The sequence below is a fragment of the Sorex fumeus genome, unplaced genomic scaffold, assembly GCF_029834395.1.
Source record: "Sorex fumeus unplaced genomic scaffold, SorFum_2.1 ptg000024l, whole genome shotgun sequence".
NCBI classification, from domain to species: domain Eukaryota; kingdom Metazoa; phylum Chordata; class Mammalia; order Eulipotyphla; family Soricidae; genus Sorex; species Sorex fumeus.
The window spans coordinates 36179978-36200824 of record NW_026606081.1 but is presented as its reverse complement, the minus strand read 5'-3'; the positions used below and the strand labels follow the sequence as shown (position 1 = coordinate 36200824).

Genomic DNA, 20847 nt, shown 5'->3' with positions numbered 1-20847 from the left:
CCTACAGAATTAAATTAAGGAATGGGACACTAGATTACAAATGGATGACCTACTGTTCTTACCTCCTTGTGACATTTGTTTGTGTTTTCTATTTTTTGTTGTTGTTGTTTGTATTTTGTTTTGGGGTCATACCTGGTGATGCTTAGGGCTTACTCCTGGCTCTGTTCAGGGATCACTTCTGGCAGGACTTGGGGTTCCATCTGGAGTACCAGAGATAGAACCTGGGTCAGCTGTTTGCAAGGCAAACAGTACTATCTCTTAGGACCCTGTGTTCGCTCTTTCCTGGTGATGGACGGTTTCGGTTTTTTTTAGAAACTTAGATTTAATTTTATTTATTTATTTATTTATTTATTGGTAGGTAGGGTTTCACTAGATGTCCTGGACACCCCAGAGGCCACTCTTGCCAATATGAGGGCAGGCATCATAGGCTCATGGTTTGGTGCTTGGACTTCAGCTGTACTAGGGGTCACTAGGGACAGACTGGGCCGTGGTTATGGTTGGGGAAATGACTTGCACATGCAAGGTATGTGTCCCCCCTTTGAATGATCTTCCCACTCATTTATAGGTGTTTTGTTTTTTATTCTTTCTTGGGGGGGTTGTTGTTGGTTTCATTTTTTTTTATGTGATATTTTCTTTATGGAGCAGAGTCCTGGTTTGACCTTGTCTTAGGAGCAACGATGATACATATAGTTAAATTTTAAAAGATTTAAAGATCATTCTTTCATTAAAACTCATTTCTCTCCTTAAGGGCATACCTCAGTTGCCATGTGCCAAAGCATTATACAACTACGAAGGGAAAGAGCCCGGAGACCTTAAATTCAGCAAAGGCGATATCATCATTTTGCGGCGACAGGTGGATGAAAATTGGTACCATGGGGAAGTCAACGGAATCCATGGCTTTTTCCCCACCAACTTCGTGCAGATCATCAAACCCTTACCTCAGCCCCCACCTCAGTGCAAAGCACTTTATGACTTTGAAGTGAAAGACAAGGAAGCAGACAAAGATTGCCTTCCATTTTCAAAGGTAAACTTGGAACGAGATAGTCCTGCTTTGCCATCAGCTGTTCTGTGTCTCTTGCTTTGTGTCATTTTGCAAAAAAGTTGTGCTTCTGCAAATACCTGAAAACAGCCTTCTTCAAGTCATAGAGAAAGTACTTTTGTGCACCGACTGTTCTACAGGAAAGATAGTTTTCGTTGATGCTCTTTGTGGTGTCATTTTCATATTTAGAGACTGTTTGATTCTAAGCTACTTAGAGGGGTGTGTGCCACTCTGGAATTTTAAGTCACTGAGTTATGAATAGCAAAATGAAACAACATTATTTGCTTATTTTATATGTAGATTTCATGGCCAAAAATCATAGAATATAACAACTGATAAAAATCTGGATTTTTGAGCAGAATAGCATGCATTTTGTAAAGAAACAAAGTAGAATATACATTTATGTGGGGCATGTAGAGAAAGTACAGCATGTAGGGGTCCTTTGCTTTGCTTGTAGCTGACACAAGTTCAATCCCTGGTACCACATGTGGTTCCCTGAGCCAAGCCAGGAATAAGCCCCGAACATTGCTGGGTATGGCCCCAAAGGGAAAAGTAAACAAAATGAGAGCATTTGATATTTTAGTAGAGAGAAACTGAACAGAACCAGAGAATTAGTCTAAAAGAAAAGCTCATAAAACTGGAATTGTAGCATTTAAAATTTTAGCTTGTGTATCTAAGCAAAATAGGCATATGAACGCTTTGTTCAGAAGGGATTCTTAGCTTTACAATGCTCCAAAAGACATAACTGGGTCATTGATAATCGCTGCTTAGTTGGGGTTCCCAAAATGCTTGGTACTGCCCCCTTGTTGGACTGACCCCATAGTGCAGTTGGTACACTTGAAAAGGAGAAGGTGGGAGTCTTTATGTTTGCCCACCTAAGGTAGATTTCCAGCAGGGTTCTGAGCAAATTTTTTTTTCCTCAGAGAAGCTTAAGGATCTCTTATTTAGTTCAGGAAAACATTGGATTCATGTTCTAAAGATTTGCCATAACACATAACATATGTGTGTATGTATATATATATTTTTACATATACATACATATATATATACTTTTAATTATGGTCTAAATTTGATTCTCTTTAATTTAAAAGAAACTTCAGCACCAATTTTAGAAGGATCAGATAGACTAATATCTCCTGTTTCTTTAGGATGATGTTCTGACTGTGATACGCAGAGTGGATGAAAACTGGGCAGAAGGAATGCTGGCAGACAAAATAGGAATATTTCCAATTTCCTATGTTGAGGTAAGTTAATCTATAGAAACTTGAGTCATGTTCTTCAGCCCAGTAAATGTAACTCAATTTTGAAATTTGAACGTAAATACTTTCTCACCATCATTGTTCAATACGTACATATCATATATAACATTGTTGTGCAGTAGACCTTAAAGTAGTAGAAGGGTATGTATCAATTCTGCCACCGTAAAAGTGGGAAATGGGCAAAAACAAAAGTCTACCTTATTAAAAAGTATTAAAAAGTTCCCAGACCACAAGATACTGGCATTGCCCCATCCAGGTGATTTGGTGAATTAGAAAGTTGGCTCCAGTGATTGAAGACTCTGAAACTCTGTTTTCTACTCAAAGCTTTCCGGTATCTCCTTAAATGTTCTAGATGCTTCTTATCAGTGTCTATACTACTGCTAGGAGTTCTCCTCTATTTCCCAGACCTGGGGATCAAAAATAGTGGGAGAGAGGTGAAACCTGATGTTTCTCTTCATTTGTTTACTCTTTCTTTCTTTATCTGCCATACCTATCATCAGAATGGTGACTTGTAAACATTGAATACGTATCAAAGGAATGACCAGTAAATGCTCAGTACTCTCCCTTTTAAAAATCAGTTTACTCGGGGTGGGGTTTAAGATTCAGGGATGTCTTTTCAAAGAATAAACTAACATGACTGTATTCCTATAAAGAATAGCACAGATTAAATATAAGCTAGGAAGTTATCATTTACAATAGGTCTGGGTTACATTACAGATCATCCTCCTCATGTCCTTTAGCAAGTCTGGGAAACAAATCAAAGGCTTTCTCAAAGAATAAAACACAGCCCAGACATCCAGACAAGGCTTCAGAAGGCTTTGGGATGAAAGTGAGGTCTTATTGGATCCCTGGGTAGTGGGTAAGGAAGGACTAACTGAAAGTCATGGCAAAGGTGCATGTTTATGGCAGGAAGAGCATCTTCAAAAGCCAAAAGAGACAGGGTACTTATTGTTTGTGATTTTGAAGGTAATATTGCTAATACCACAGCAGTTATCTCTAGTGCCTGGGGAGTTCGCGTATAGGGTGGAGTGTATGCTTTGTAGGCGGGAGCTCTGGGTTCGGACTTTATATGTGGAAACCTTAGATTCAATCCCATTACTACAGTGGGAATAGCCCTCAATAATGTTGGGTATGGTCCAAAAAGGAAAGAGAGAAAAACTACCATCACATATTTTTACTTTTTTTGTCTAAATAATTTGTTTTGGCATGATTCTGAAAACTAAAATGACAAATCATGCCATCGTCGCCAGCACTCAATTTCCTTCATAGACGGCAAAATTGCCAAAGTTTTCAAAAAATATCAGTTTGACTACCGTATATCCAAGGAAAAGTAATTCAAACCATGTACAGGCCTTGAGTCTTACCCATGCCTTTCAGATGTTCCTGTTTATTGGAGATTCTTTTTCTTTTTTTCCTTTGAAAGTAAACAACAGAAAAACTAATTCTTAACTTTCAGGCAGTCCTTTTTTGTATATTACTTCTATAGTCTAACTGCGGGTCATGGAAAATTACAAGTACTTCCAAGTATTTGAGTAGATACTCCGAACAGCATGGGTAAGCACACGTTTAGTAATGAAAGCCTGTCTTTACTTGTTAGACTTTATCAATATTACATGCCAATACCTGGTTCATGATGCATGGAAAAGTGTTGCTGTATTTTTGTTATTGGGCAGGTGTAGAATTGCACGATTGGGCAAAAAAAACTCCACCCAAACAAAATCCAGAGTCACTCAAGTTCTGAGGATTATTTACTATGACTTTTGTTGGAAAGATAAACTTCTGCCCAAGTGGAAAGTATTTTCATTCTCTGTTTCTTTTCTTTCAAGCACGTATTTCCCCCATTTGAACTAGGATTTTGCCAGTTGAGACAAGGTAAACAAATCATCTATCGTTAGGAGATGGAACGTTTCTTACATTTCTTTGCTGTCTCGCCATAAGAGTGAAGTTTCTGGCGGGGAGCAAGACATCTGGAGCTCATGACACCTGGTTTAGCCTTTAGGAGAATAAAGTGGAGGCAGATTTCAGTAGCAACCTACCAAAATTCAACGATTTAAAGTACAGACTGTTGTAGAAGGGAGTCTTAAATATGGTAAAGGCAGCCGTAGTAATAGGACACTGGGGCTTTTTTCTTCAACAGTGTTTTTCTTTTTCCTGTTCTGCAAACCACTAAGGCCTTTTGCATTCATCTATTTTGCTTGTTTGTTTTGAAGTCAAACCTGGTGACACTCAGGACTTACTTTTGACTCTGCTCAGGGATCACCCATTGCAGGGCTTGGGAGAGGGGGGTGATGTGATGTGCATGGGATTGATCCTGGGTCATGTCAGCCACTTGCAAGACAAGCGCCCTTCCTTCTCTCTCCAGTCCCATTTATTAATTGCTTTAGAAATAGGTGCCATACCCAGTGATGGGTTTGGGCTATATATAATTCAGCAGTGCTGGGGCAGGGTGAAAGCACATCCTGTCATGTCAGGTGACAGGTGTGTTTGATGGGCGCTTGGGGGTGGGGTATATGCTTGGCATGTGTTCTCTCAATTGAACTCTCCCCTAAGAACCCAGCAACATTTCACTGTACAAAGATTCTGTCACAAAGCTTCATGTGTAAATCATTTCCCTACATCTTATAAACCTGTAAGTTCAGACTCTGTAAGGATCTGGTGTTTTTGCCTTTTTTCCCCCATATTGTTGCCAAAACTGTTCCCACACTGTTCCTGCTCTAGGGGAGCAGAGTTTTAAAAGAAGATCTCATGAGATAATGTAGTTGACCTCTTTAACGACAGTGCTGTTTAGGGTGCCCACTATGCGCAGAGGAAATTAGGCACAGTAACTTCTAGTGGCCCCACCCTGGGGAGGTGGCCAGTGCATGCTCATGCTTAGTTGCATTAGTGAATGAGTAATAGGTAGAGAGAAAACTAGATTTACCTGCTGAGGTGACTGGAACATTCAGACCCCAAAGGTCTCCTGTGTACCTCAGATGCCCTGGTCAGGCTGTATTTGTTCTCAGTGGTTAGGACCGGGATCAGCTGCAGCTGAAATGTTGTAGCGCTCTGTTATGAAGAAGGAAATGAGCAAATTTGGAATTTCCAGGGCCACACCTTTTGCTGCACATCTGTCAACAGAAGCTCAAACTCCTGCACTCCTTCTTGATTTGAATAGTGAAAGTTACCAGGGAAGAAAGTCATGTTTTATTCTGTGACCTTGCCTGGTGATGTTCAGGGACTAATCCTCACTCAGTGCTCTGGGAGCCATTTGATGCTGGAGATCAAACCCAGGGCCTCACCTGTGCAAGGGAAGTGCTCTATCATTGAGCTCCACCCCTACCCCCCACTGTTCACGTGAACAGGACGGGCCTGGGGGCCTAGGTCTGTGGAAATGGGCTCAGAGGTATTGCTGTGAGCTCTGGAATGGAGGGGGGCAGGGAGTACCCAGAGAGACACTGAGCCTCAGACCTGGGCAAGTGTAGGACTGAGAGTGAGAAGTACTACAGGGAAAGTCTGCCTCCCTTCCTTTCTCTTCTTTCTCAACTCCCATACAATGGCTGTGATCCCTGCCCATGTTAGGAGTTGATGAAATGATGAGGGTGGTATAGCGACTTGCAAACAAATGGCATTTTATTAAAGCTCAAAACTCTTCAAGGCTTGAATGGGGAAGGGAAGTCGGTTGGACTATTCAGGGGCAAGAATGCTGTATAAATTTGGCCTTCATCCTTTGTTCTTCAGTGTGTTTGTTCAAAATCTTATGATTACGCTTCTCTTCCTGATCACATTCATACTTTCCCTTGGGAGATTCTTGTCAGACCCCTCTCTGCAATCAATCCATAGAGATTGTGTATTCAGTTCTCTTTATATTGGGGACCTTTCTAGATTTGGACATGCTGCAGAGTAGTGGGGGTCAGAGTTTCTTGGGGAAACCTGGGGAATTCTTGAAGATGCTATGCCAGGATTTAAATAAAAGGGTGTATTTGTCAAGGACTGAATGCAGTTCAGAAAAGAAATCTGAAACCTGCATCTTTTTTGTTCAAAATATACCAGTCTCTATAAACCTCATTAATTTGAAGTAGACTCATTCAGCTCTGACTGTCATTTGGACAAGGATAGCATGCTTCTTAGCCAACAAAAAGTTTGAATGAAGTAAATGCCAGATACAGGATGGAGGGTGTTTTTTCAGACATTACTGACTATTGCAGCTGAATGATGACTTAGAAATTTTTATGTAATCATTTAATTTTAGTTCCTAGTCTTCATATAAAATATCATTTCCCCAGATTATTCAGCAGCAGTAACGCTTATTTAGCAATCTGCTTCTCTGCTACAAATAATATAAAAATAATTGTTTTTTTTTTGTCCAGAAGCATGACATTGACATAGCCTAATAGAGTCTTACTCTTTAGTTACTGTCAAAGAGAAGATTTATAATTCTTTTTCTCTAGATCTTTGGTGAAATATTACGAATTCTGACACTTTCCCTCCCCACCTTAACAAAAGTAATTGTTCATCTTCCACTTTCTCATACACAGTACTGAGTGGTCTCTGGGGGTGGGGGCTTGAATTCTGAACCCACTTATCCTCAGTCCAAGTCTCAGCTCTGCCACTAATTATTAACTGAGTCACTCTGAGCCTGATCTCCTCAAGGTAATAGAACTGTCTCCTAGGGACCAAAATTTCCAATGATAATAATGGGTTCTTGGGGAAGAGTTCAATTGACAGAACACATGTCAGGCATGTACCCCCCCATCCCAATAATAGCAATGTTGTTGCTATTCCTTCATAGCAAGTGTTACTCTTTTTTAACTCTCTAAAGTAATAACTATTTTAAGTGGTTACTGTGTCCATTGGAATATGAACTCCCCAGGACCAGCTTTTTGTGTCTCTTTCACCTTGGTCTCCTGAGGTCCTTGGACAATACCTGTCCCTGGAGACTCAATCAATACTGATTGAATAAATGAAAGACCTACTTAAGAATCTTTAGAACAAAAGGCTCTAAACCAAAATGAATGGATTTTTAGATATTGCCAACTTTTACATTTTCAGCTGATGATGACTTCATTTCCTACCTTGGCATATTTTTAATCATTTATCTCTCAGTGTTAAATCAGGAAATTACCTTCCGAGTATCAGAAGGTCTTTTATGTGATCATAGTAGAATTTTGCATTTATTTGGTTGTCTTAAATTTAAGATTCCCATTCCCTGCCCCAGACTAAAGTAAAGGTAGCATGTGAACTAGATCTTGATGCCTCTATAGAATATTTAACTAATATAGAGAAGACGCTCTGATACATTCTCAGATGATTTTCACCTTCTTGAGATTATTCCTTTGTCTTCATTTGAGAAGAGGTAGGTAACCTTACTGTTAAGAATCCTAGTCGATTTTTTTAAGAATATAATTTTTATAAAGTAGTTCACAGTATTTGATTACACTTAATATTCAAACACCACCATTACACTTTCCCACCACCATATTTTGCATGTTTCCATCCTGAACCCGAACCCCTGCCCCAAAGCAGAACCGAAATAATTTGTTTAGTTTGTTATAAATAAATCAGTAGAAATGGTCTAAAAAAAACTTTCCTTAGGGGAGAGTGTGTGAAGATTATTGTATTTCACCCAGGGCCATTAAGCCCTTTTATAAGAGAGTACTAATATGTTGTTAAATTAAACCCTATCTAATGTAATGCACTACTCTTAGAATATGAGTGGTGTGAGGTATGAGGTCCAGGATTTTTGGTTGCCGGGGGGTGGGTCCCTTGTGGTGGGGAGGGACCTCACCCCAAATGAAACAGCCTGGTTCAGGGTCCGGTGGCATGGCTGTGGCATGTGTTGTTTTATGCTCTCGTCTGAGAGAGCAGGACAGTGAGTCTCTGGATCGTGGCTGTTGATGAGATTATCTGGCACAAACTAGAGGTGACTTGTGGGTGTGACTGACAAGATGTTGGAAACGTGGGGGAACATGAGGGGACATCATCCATTCCCGGTTTCATTGAACTCAGATTTTTCAGTCACAGGTCCCGCATACCTGGGATTTCTGCAGAGGAATCCTAGTTGTTGTTTTTTTTTTTAAAAAATATAACTTTATTGGGTTTTATGACACCTGGTAAATTGCACATTTTTTATAACCCCCCCTGAAGTGCTTGGGGTTTCTCCTGGCTCTGAATTCAGGAATTACTTCAGGTGGTGCATGGGGGACTATGTGGGATGCCAAGGATCAAACCCAGGTAGACTGTGTGCCAGGCACATGCTGAATTGTCTCTCCAGCCCATATTTTAGCATGCAGTTGGAGGAGGTGCTCTTTGTTGTTTTTAGTGTTTAGTATTAGTCTCATGGAACATCTTGGGAGATAGTACAGGAATAGGATTCTTACAGGCTTATCAATGTGTTATGTGCAGAGCTCAGAGAACACCAGAGGCCTTGAGTATGGGTGAGCTTCTCCTGTGGCGTTTGGGAATTGAGAGATTTTTGTTTTTGGAATACATTGGAAGTGAAGGCTTAGGAAATTAAGAGGTTGGAATTGCCAAACTGACCCTTGGAAGAACTAAGAATAGCAACCTCAAGTCTCTGCTCAAGAGAATAATGAGAGGGGAGATAACTCAGGGGTAGGGAAAGGACTGCAGAGAATAATGAGAGTTGAAGAACCAAATAATAGTCTTTGATTTAATAATCAGTGGATTGAACAAGAGATACTTATTATTTGTATTTTGAGTGTATTCTTTTACCTAAAAAGTAAATCTTTATGTGCAGTTGATTGAAACCATTTTTATACAAAAAAAGTAGATTAATTTTTTTTTGCTGAGCATCTCAATTTCCCCTTCTGTTCTGTAGTAAATTAATTTTTACAAATGGAATTCAAGATATTGTTGAGAAATTAATACTCGAGAGTTACTTCATTTTGATTCATAAAAAGCTTCAAACTTTTTATCTTCAATTCTTATTTTATTAAAAACTTGGGATCTGCTTTTGAGTAGCATTTTTTTTTTAGCATGGTAATTCTGTCCCATGGTATAGGTAAAGGTTTTCTGTTTTGCCTCTTGCTTTCCCCAGTGATAAAAATGGAAATTTAACTCTGACTTCTAAATTTTCAAGGACAGGGACAGATCTCCTCTGAACTCCAGGAGCAAAGACTTAAATGTCCAGAGGCAACTTGAGTGGACCCTTTTTTGAATAGGAATCCTTTAAGTTAGGGGAAAAAACTTAGATTTGGGCAGTTATGCCTATCTATTATTCAACAGCCACTTTCAAACTAAGAGTTTCCCTTTAATTTCCATTAGGACAACATACAAGGAGCTGAGATCCTGAAGATCGGTTAATGTTTATAAGTCCTTGTTGCATGAATGAACGGTTTCCGGGACACTACTTAGTTTTATAGAACATAAAAACACAGATTTCCTGTAAAGCCTTAATCAGAGGCCAAGAATAGTGATGCAACGGTGTCCGATGCCACAAAGTGTCCCCAAGGATTGCTGAAATTCTTTAGTTTGGCCACACTCTCTCCGTGTATCCCATCCCGGGCCAACTTGGGGAACTGATCATTCCTGGAAAACATACCTTTTAGTTGCTGCCTTTACAACCCACCTGGGATGTGTGTGTGTGTGTGTGCGCGCGCGCGCGCGCGCGTGTGTGTGTGTATATGTGTGTGTGTGTGTAGAAAGTCCACCCTTTCTTTAGAATCTAAGTGAAAACTATCATTTCTCTTGAAGCCTTTCTTCCCTAATTCCCCTATGCAGAACCCAAGTCAAACAATTCCTCCTCTCACTTTGAACTTCTACTGTGCTAAGTTTGTACCATTCCTGCTTCCTGGCACAAAGTCAAAAAGCTTAGTTCTGGGTATAGGTGATTTAATGTGTTCCTCGATTCCTCGAGAGTCACATCTTACACAAAGAAGAGTTTTAATGACTTTATTTCTATATTGTAATCACATCACGGAGAAACTGGAAAGGAAGCAAATAAATTTCCATCACATATAATTTTGGTAAGTATCCTTCCATTCTTTATCCATATGCTTTAATGATACTACACATAGGGTTCTACCTTTCTCTACATTATTTTAGAACTATCAGTTTTTATGACTCCACAATAAACATTCTAGTAGCTGAACTGTAATTTGGTTAATTATTTTTTTCCATTTTATATAAACAAGTTAAATGTCTTGTTTAGGGACACGCAGTAATTGAGAAGTGAATTATGATCTGTGTCCCAAGTCCAGTTGTTGACCCCAACTCCTGCTTTGCTCAGCCTAGGAGCTCATGTGATCAGTGTTTAATGTAGGACAGAATCACTGTTATTATCAAGCATTGCTTAAGAACTGTACAGGACATTTTGGTTTTCATTAAGAATAATGACGGCTTTTTAAGTTCTTACATGGGTAATTTTTAGAAGAGATTCATTACTCCATCATTAAAGACATCAAAGGTTACCCTTTTTAAGAGAATAATCATTCAAACATACTATTTTAAGGTATTCCATGTTTATTCTTTAAATTGTTCACTGGGTTGCTCTGTGTACTTCAGATTTTGAAGAAGCCAAGTAAGATGACTGTAGTTCAGCAAGTGTTAAGTTGTGCATTGTATGAAGGCCTATTAGTGTTCTGTTCTCCCGCACATTTGAGTGCATGTGCGGCATATAAATGGGGTAAATAAAAGCTTCTTGATTATGAAGTCAGTGGGGAACAAGTTTCTCTCTGATGAAACAGAAGGTACCCTAGGAGAGTTCTTCCTAAGTTTACAAAACAACATTGCCTTCCAGAATAGAGTTTAGAGCAATGTACTTATTAGGCTTCGTGTGTGTGGAGCAAAAATCTCCCTGTGCTAAGAGGAAGATATTAAAGTACAAAGTCATTCTAGTCAGTATTCTCATTTGAACTACCATACCTTCCTTCTTGGCATTGTCCCTTCTCTTCATCTTCTCTCTCTCTCTCTCTCTCTCTCTCTCTCTCTCTCTCACACACACACACACACACACACACACATGCATACACTCACCCGCACAGTCTTACACACACGCACGCGCGCACACACACAGAGATTGTGTGTGTGCATGCGCGCTTGTGTGTGTGTGTCTGTCTGTCTGTCTGTCTATCTTTTGGCTATACATGATTGTGCTCAGGGATTACTTCCGATTCTGTGCTCAGCGATCATTTCTGGCAGGGCTTGGGGCCCATGTGGGATGCTGGGGACCAAATCCAGGTCAGCCACATGCAACGCAAGCATCCCACCTGCTGTACTCTGTCTCCAAACTCCAGACCACAGATTTTTGGGTACTAGGACAAGGGGAATTAATCTTCCACTGGTTGATTGTGCCTCATTGTGGAATTTTTCTTCGTGTGCTATGTCTCATTGAAAAAAATTTATATAACATTTAATGAGAATTATCTATTTTCCGGGCTGGAGTGATAGCACAGCGGCAGGGCGTTTGCCTTGCGCACAGCTGGCCCCACCAAGCCGAGTTCGATTCCTCTGCCCCTCTAGGAGAACCTGGCAAGATACCGAGAGTATCTCACCCGCACGGCAAAGCCTGGAAAGCTACCTGTGACGTATTCAATATGCCAAACACAGTATCAACAAGTCTCACGATGGAGACATTACTGGACCCGCTTGAGCAAATCGATGAACAACGGGAGGACCGTGACCGTGACCGTGATCTATTTTCCACCTCCTGAGATTTTTTTCATTCTTTAGTTTTCCTGCAATTTAGTAATGAGATTCTTGAAAAGAAATATGTTACTGGAATGTTTCTTATTTCTTGTTTATGATGTACATGTGGGCTGGAGCCATAGAACAGTGGGTAGGGCGTTTGCCTTACATGCAGCCAACATGACCAACCCGAGTTCGATTCCTCCACCCCTCTCGGAGAGCCCGGCAAGCTACCGGAGTATCTCGCTCTTACAGCAAAGCCTGGCAAGCTACCTGTGATGTATTCGATATGCCTAACACAGTAACAAGTCTCACAATGTTACTGGCCCGCTCGAGTAAATTGATGAACAACGGGAGGACAGTGACAGTGACAGTTGTATATTTGGTGAACAAATACTAAAATAGAAATAAACATAACGCAAAAACCTAGTAGACTCAGATCCCCTAGCTATAGTGGGCCAGACGAAGCCCAGTTTTCAAATTTTCAGCAACTCCCTCTCTCCAGCTTATAATTTGATGTTAGTCATGTTATCTCTGAAGTAATGGGTTTATCTACCTTTGTAGCCTTAACTTTGGTATAAAGCATTCTCCTTTCTCTAAAGCAACTTTCTACATATTTTTTTTTTATCAGTGGTCTTGTTCTCATGAGGTATCAAAAGTTTCTCTTCCTTTGCAGTAGCTCTCCCTACCTCTCCCTCTTTCGTCCTTCAGGAACTTGGTCATATCCTCTATCTCTTTTCTGCTTTGCTTTTCAGTTGTTCACTTTCATCACATATCCCTTTTCTGTAGGAAAATGATCAGCTTTTTGCTGTATCTGGATTTTTGCTTTGTCTTAAAACTTTATTGCTGGGGCTGGAGTGATAGTACAGCATATAGGACGTTTGCTATGCAGCCCGCCCAGGTTGGATCCCTAACATCCTATATAGTCCCCTGAGCCCACCAGGAGTAATTCCTGAGTGCAAAGCCAAAAGTAAGCTCTGAGCTCCACCAGGTGTGGCTAAAAAACAACCAACCAAACCAAAACCTATATATGTCAGGGCCTGGTGATACCTCCAAGAAAGACTTAAGTTCTTGTCTCATTGTGACAACAACTACGTGCCTTGATTGCTTCTCCCTCAATATATGGTTCTGCCTCTGTCCTTCCTTTGCCTGTCAGATATTCTCCGGAATCCTACTTGCTCATTGCAGGACTTTCTTATTCTCTCTCCTACTTTTGATTTCTTCAGCCCCCATTCCCCCCCCCCCCCAGCATTGCCCCCTGACTGCAGCTCGCTGTCTTTTTTTTTTTTTATTGTTATGTTTTTTTTATTAGTGAAACACCATGAGGTACAGTTGTAGACTTACAAACTTTCATGCTTGGGTTCAGTTATACTATGATCAAGTACCCATCCCTCCACCAGTGCCCATTCTTCACCACCAATGATCCCAGTAGCCCTCCCACCCCCCACCCCATCCCCCACACCCCATCCTGCCTCTGTGGCAGGGCATTCCCTTTTGCTCACTCTGTTCTTTAGGGTGTTGTAGTTTGCAATAGAAGTATTGAGGGGCCCTCATATTCAGTCTATAGTTCTTGCTTCTCTCTGTTGCTTCACACTTCCAGTAATGCCTGTTACTAATCCCCTCCCCACCCCTCCACCCCCAGTTGACTCTCTCCTTTCCTTTCCCTTTAGATTGTTGGGGTGACTGGAGGTCACATGCACTTGGATCCAGGTCTTGCACACTTGGTTGTGGTACACACCAGGGGCTGCATACCTAGAGGCGGGACTTGCACACTTTATTTGGGATGCTATGCCTCTGGGTATTCCGAATGCCAGCCCATCCAAAATGGTGCTCAGTGCCCACGGAGCAGTGCTTGAGTTCAAACTCCCTGCTCCCACAGCATGGCAGATACTGTGCCCACGGCTGTCATTCTTCATCTCCCTTTCATTTCCGGGCAAGATTGTCTGGCTGGTCTTGGGTAATTTTGCAAGGTCAGTTCATAGCCTGAGACTCCCAATTGCTTTTTTTTTCTTTTCCTCTTACCCCTACCATTCTCTCTCTCTCTCTCTCTCTCTCTCTCTCTCTCTCTCTCTCTCTCCCCCCCCCCCCCCCCAAATCCTGACCACATGTCTTTTATGCTTGGCTTCTTGACTACTACTTTGGTTTTAAGTAGTGAAGATGGAAAAATCAGAAGGTTTTATTTTAGCCCAATTTCTAAAACAGTCCAGGTGACAGCCACAATGCTGTTTCTTGAGAGTGTGGACTCATTCCTCTTGTCTCCATCCATCCCCCTCACCCCCACCTGAGTTCATGAATTTGCACCTTCTACCCTTCATATTAGAAATCCATTCAGCTATTTCATAGGTCCTCTTTACACCACAACTAGAGGAGGAGGTTGAGCTCTCTCTGACCTCTTCATCCCACCACCTACTGCAGTACTCTGCCTGGCTTATACTAATTGCTCAGAAATCTTTGCATAAGTAAGAGTCTTTGTTAGATTTTATTCTGATCACCATGGAGCTGACACAGAGGTCTCTACTTTGGGGTATTTCAGTAGGAATTTTTTCTTTGGTTTGGTTTTCAAGCCACACCTGGCAGGACCCAGGAGCCCTGCTCAGTGCTTGGGGTGAGGGTTGGGAGTGGGGGTCACCTCTGGTAATGCTCTGAGGACTATGCAGTGCCAAAGATCCAACCAGGGCTCACACACACAAAGCGTGTACTCTTGCCTTTTGCTCTATCTCTGTAGGCCAAATGGGATATTGTTGCTTTAATAGGGAAGGTATTTGTACTTTCTGTCCACAGAAATAAAGTAAAGCAGCTCGTAAAGTCCAACTTTATGTTACATTTAAGAAGTAGGAGACACAAAGTAAAGTCATTTTTGCTTAGGGCAACAGAACAAGTCAAGGATGCCACTGGCCCCTACTCAGGGATTCGTGAGAGGAACTCGTCATATCATACATAGAGATCCCAGAGCACTTGTGCCCACGCTTGTTTCTGCCTGGGACCTGGAGAAGACAGTGTCTCCCCCATCTAATGCGGCTACAAGCCAGGAACTGTAGGTGCTTCTCCCAAGATTCCTCAGCCTCAGAGACCTGGAGTTGGGCTCCTCCCTCAGCATTTCAGGCTTAAGTTCACAGTAGTTCCTGTAGTTTCCTCGGAGGGTCTTTTAGTCTTTTAGTCAGCCATTTGAGCTAAAATGTTTTTATGCTTCCAACAAAGTGCCTCTTCTCATTCTTACCCTTCAAGATCAGAAAGTTGAAAAAGAGTGTTCTAGCTCAGTAGTTCATTTCATTCATTTTTCCTAAAGGAAACTTTTTTTTGTTTATTTTAATTAAAAAAATTTTTGTTGAATCACTGTGGAAGACACAATTACAGACTTGTTCACAATTGGGTTTTAGTCATACAATGCTCCAACAGCTGTCCCTTCTCCAGTGTACATTTCCCACCACCAATGTTCCCAGTTTCCCTATTGTCATCTCTAATCCCCTCTAGGTTCTCTCTCTCTCTCTCTCTCTCTCTCTCTCATTTCTGTCTTCCCTTCTGGGCATTGTGTTTTGCAATACAGGGACTGACAAGTTAGCATGAAGACCCTTTACCCTTTACTTTGGGGCGGAGTGACAGCATAGCAGGTAGGGCATTTGCCTTGCATGTAGCTGACCCGGGTTCGAGTCCTTCATCCCTCCGGAGAGCCCGGCAAGCTACTGAGAGTATCCTGCCTGCACAGCAAAGCCTGGCAAGCTCCCCGTGGCATATTTGATATGCCAAAAACAGTAACAAGTCTCACAATGGAGACGTTACTGGTGCCCGCTAGAGCAAATGGATGAACATCGGGAGGGCAGTGCTATAGTGCTACCCTTTACCTACTTTCAGCACCTAATTCTCTTTTTTCCCCTTTATTTTATTTTATTTTACAGTTGTAAATTTATAATTTTTTGTGCTTTGGTTTCAATTATACAATGATCAGATACCCATCCCTCCACCAGTGCCCATTTTCCACCACCATGGATAATATCCCTCCCACCCCCATCCCCCCATCCCCCCTGTCTCTGTGGCAGGGCAATCCCCTGTGTTCTCTCTCTCCTTTTGGGTGTTGTGGTCTGCAAAAGAGGCATTGAGTGGCAAACATGTTCAGTCCATAGTCTACTTTCGACATGCATCTCCCCTCCTGGGAGGATCCTCCAAACACCCTTCATTTGGTGCTCCCCTCTCTAACTGAGCTGCCCTTTCCCCTAGAATGCCTGGCTGGCCTCTAAGCTATGGAGTAATCCTCCTGGTGCTGATCTCAGCTATTCTTGGGTATTAATCTCATACTTTGTTACTTTATATCCCCCAGATGAATGCAATCTTTCTATGTCTATCCCTCTCTTTCTGACGCATTTCGCTTAGCATGATACTTTCCATATTGTACCACTTGTATGTAAATTTCATGACTTCATCTTTTCTAACAGCTACATAATACTCCATTGTGTAGATGTACCAAAGTTTCTTTAACCAGTCATCTGTTCTTGGGCATTCAGGTTTCTTCCAGTTTCTGGCTATTGTAAAGAGTGCTGCAATGAACAAACAAGTGCAGATGTCACTTCGACTATACATTCTTGCCTCTCTGGGATATATCAGCACCTAATTCTTGTCCAGAGTGATCACTTCCAGCTGTCATTGTCACAGTGGTCCTTTCTCTATCCTACCTGCCTTCCCCACAACCAACCCCCAATTCTGGCTAGCTTCCAAACGTGGACCAATCCTCCTGGCCCTTGTTTCTACTGTCTTTGAGTATTAGGCTCACACTATGTTTGTTTGTTTTTTAATCCCACAGAAGAGCGCAGTCATTCCATGTCTGAGTCTCTCCTGACTCATTTCACTCAGCATTAGCTTGTTTTTAAGCTAATGACTGGGCCACAGAGATGCAGATAATGAAAGGAGTGATTTGCTCAGCAGCTGGTGTGCCTCGGTCCTCACCCGGAGCAGTGGCAAGGCAATCCATTTGAAGCTCCCTGCCCTTATGTGTGCAAGTCTGTCCGACTTTTCTAGGAATAGCCCTTGTCCTTTGCAGTGAATTGCTTTGGGACTCAGGAGGCTTCAGAGATATGGCTTGGGAATTGGGGTAGGGGGCTTCCAGTCACGCTTCCCTTCCTAGAAGATTCCTGTTCTCCTGCCCTGTACCCAGGGTCCAGCTCCTCTCACTGAGGAGCTCCTGAGGGGCCAGAGCTGCTGTAGGTCCTGCCAGAGCTGTGACTAAACATGCACTGCACACAGGACCGAAAGTTCCTAGATAGATATTCTTACAGATGCACAGATAGAGATGTGCAGTGGTGTGGAACTATTTCAGCAATTGTTTCTAATGATTACAAGTTGAATTTTATGAACATTATACCTTGGGTGGCATTTGGTTAAATTAAATAGATTAAGATTAATTGAATGTATTTTGGTTTTTTGGTTTTTTTGTTTGGCCAGGGCAGAGGAGGGTCACACCTAGCTTTGCTCAGGGCTGATTCTTGTCTCTCTTCTAGCAGTGTTGGGGGACCATATAGGGTGCTGCCCAGGTCGGCTGAGTGCAAGGCAGGTGCCTTCCTTGCTGTACTCTATCTCAGGTCCAAAGTTTTTCTCTTCTGATTGTCTCCATCCAGTATGGCTACTAGAGAGCTTAGCATTACACGTTGCCTCGAGTAATATATTGGTCAGTGCTAGTTCAGCGGGAGCTGTTCCTCCCTGTTCTGAGAAACCAGCATTTTTATATTCACACGAGAAGCCTTCTTGCCTAAATTGCAGGAAAGAATAGAAAATCAATGGGAAGACAGATTCCACATAGCCATTGCGTGCAAGACCTTATTTTGCATTCAACTTAGTGTGAGGCCAAACGTTATCCTTTCTGTGAAGAGGAAGCAAATGCCATGAATGGCATCTATTCCTTGGTTAAATAATTGGAAGAATTTGATTTGATGGATATATAAACCTTTGCATATATAGGTAAAGGTAAAGGCCCTCCCGTTGATCGTCGATTTGCTCGAGCGGGCCCAGTAACGTCTCCATTGGAGACTTTATTGTTACTGTGTCTGGCATATCGAATACTCTCGGTAGCTTGCCGGGCTCTCCGAGAGGGGCGGAGGAATCGAACTCATATATGTAAAAGAAAAATTGTTAATCGAGTCATGCAAATGGAACAGTATTTCTAACTTAATGGAAATAGAAAATTTTGAATATATGTAAATGAAAAAAATTGTCTTCTGTGTTATAGTCAACAGTGCACAGGGTTCTGGTTCTGTGCCCAGGGTTCACATCCTGAGGGTACTTGGGGAATCAAATTGGATGCCAGGGACCAAACCTGGCTTGGCCATGTGGAAAGCAAGTATACCTGCTGTGCTTTCTCTCTAGCCCCCTAACAAAACATCTGTCTAATAAAAAGCACCTAAAATTTGTAAGGAGAAATATCAATAATCTGACAGAAAAGTGGGTAAAGTGGTAAAATTCATGCCTAATAAATATGAAATAAAGCATGATAGTATTGCTTCTTAGCTTTACAGCAAATATAGATTTTTGAGATATTCAAAAACTACTGTTAGCAACAAAAGAGAAATAAGGACTTCTTCCTTCACTTTTGGAAGCATAACTTACATTTACATAATGTCATATGTCAAATATATTTTAATTAAAATGCACCTATTGGAAGTGATGAAAACCAACACCTTCCCTTGCAGTGCAATTTAGCAATAGCTTTCCAAAAAGTGGTTTGGGCTAACACTTTGATCTGACAATCTCACTTTGAGGAGCTAACCCTGCAGATGTGCTTGCACAAGCTTGCCAAGATAGAGTGAGTGATGATATCACTATCAGCCTGTCTCTCTGGTTGACAGGGAAAGATGTTCGTGAGATACTGTTGGAGGACTGGATACTGTTCCCCCTTGAACAGCTCAGGTTTGAACTATACAGGTTCTCTTTGCTCTAGACTTTTTATTGTCCCTCACCTTTGCTTTGTTCAGGGGTCACCTGCAGTCTATACTGCTTGGCTTCTTTTGTGCTAAAAATTAATCAAGCAGGTGTGTATTTTAAAGTATCTGCATTTTAAAAAAGTATGTGAAAGGAGATTTAAAAAATTGTTGCATTTGCTGCATCTGGAAAACGGGATGTGGGAGACAGATGTGGAAATAGGATAAGGTCTTTCACTTTTTATTTCAAAATTCCATACTGGTTCCTTTTTAAATAACACATACATCACTTTCATAATAAGATTTGAAAAGTCTTTAATTGAGAGGTGTGAAATTTTGCCCTTAAAAGCAGAGAGTGTTGGAAACCATTACCTCAATTAAGAAAATTAAAAGCTTTCAGTCACCTTTGATTGAAAAACTATTGCATTCAGGGTTACTGGAGTGGATTGTGAATTAGAATAGGTTTCTCTCCTCACACCTACTATTTGTATTCTCTGTTGCTCAAAAAATAGAGAGGTAAATTATATGAAAAATATCAGATAAGGTTAGATAACTTAGTTCTCTTTAGTCATTTTTTTCTTAAGAAAAGAGAATTTCTCATGATTTTTTCTGATATTTATTTCACAACAATGGCATCTGTACAAAAATTTTGCCATGTTTTTATTATATTGATTTATTATTGACTAAGGTTCTGAGATTTACAGTATTGTTATTGATTTCCCATGCATGCAATTCTAATACCACACCCATCAGCAGTTAATTTTGCTGTATTATCAACTGACAAAGGGTTATTTTATAATACTATATAAACTTCAGGAGCACATACTTAAAAATCAGCATCTGTATATACTACATCATATTTACTACACACATATGGCTATGCTTAGGACTTATTCCTGGTACTATGCTCAGGGATCACTCCTGGTGAGGCAGGGGACCACACAGGGTTGATTGCATGCAAGAAAAGCACCCTGCCTGCTGTACTATCTTCCCAGCCCCTATCATGATATTTCTTGTTGCTTTGTTAATCATTATTATTCTGTCAGTATTGCATTTCATTTATTTCACAATGCTTCTGATAATTCTCAGATTAATTTGAAGTTGTGGATTTTTCCAAAAGGGATATTAGAGTTTTCAGAACAACAAATCCATTAGTCCCTGTTCTGTGGGATTGAATTTCATGTAGCTTACAGCCTAGTTATTATCAAGTGTTTCTTACCAGGTGCTTAGAAGAAGGTATTTTAGGATACAAATTTATTTTGCAGGTGATGAGTGTCTCCTAAACTTAAGGTCATGACTAGATAAATGCCATGGAAAGCCTACACCATGAGCTCAAACATCCATAAATGCATTTTTATCAAAATTCCATTAAAAGCTGTCAAATCCTTTCTTTCCTCTTGTTACTGAAGGTTAAGTTATATTTCCAAGAAAAGCTTTTAAAATTTCTACCTGATTTACATATTGTTGCCACCAAGTAATCTTCAACTTTTTTTGTATCTTGTAACATATAAGGGCAGTGCATGTGTTTCAGAAATTGAAAATAATTCTAAAGTATGACAATATACTAACAAGTATTGCTGGCCACATGTAAAAATGAGATGCAGCAAATGCATATTATTGAGAGGTGTAGACATGAAATAGAAAAATGAAATTATACTTGCTCAGAATAGGGTCAAGCACTATTCATGCAGAAGAGCCAAAAGAGATTTAAAAAAAAACCCTCATTTTATAGATGAGTAAGTTGTCATCAAGAGAGGTGAAATAATTTCTTAAAGATCATAAGGTTAGTTAATGGTTGTGTTTGTCTTCAGAATTCAGTTTTTAGCTTCCAGACTCGTGATGGGACTCCCTCATTTACTTCCTTTGGTGTATATAGACATTTCTAAACATGGCAACCCTGTGGCCCAGAAACTCCCCTCCTAGGCCTGGCCTTATTTCTTGATTTGTGCATATATCTACCAAAAGACAGACAAGATAATTCATGTAGCATTGTTCTTAATGGTCAGAATCTATAAGAAGAGGGAAAGGA

General features: G+C 40.9%; 1 protein-coding gene across 1 annotated transcript in view; it reads left to right on the top strand.

Moving 5' to 3' along the window:
• The window catches only part of SH3RF1 (SH3 domain containing ring finger 1), a 194428-nt gene that overhangs the window by 118220 nt on the left and 55361 nt on the right, over nucleotides 1-20847 (top strand). The window contains exons 2-3 of the mRNA XM_056113834.1: nucleotides 749-1024; nucleotides 2188-2283. Of these exons, the coding sequence (XP_055969809.1) occupies nucleotides 749-1024; nucleotides 2188-2283 (372 nt within the window). The remainder of the gene's footprint in view (nucleotides 1-748; nucleotides 1025-2187; nucleotides 2284-20847) is intronic.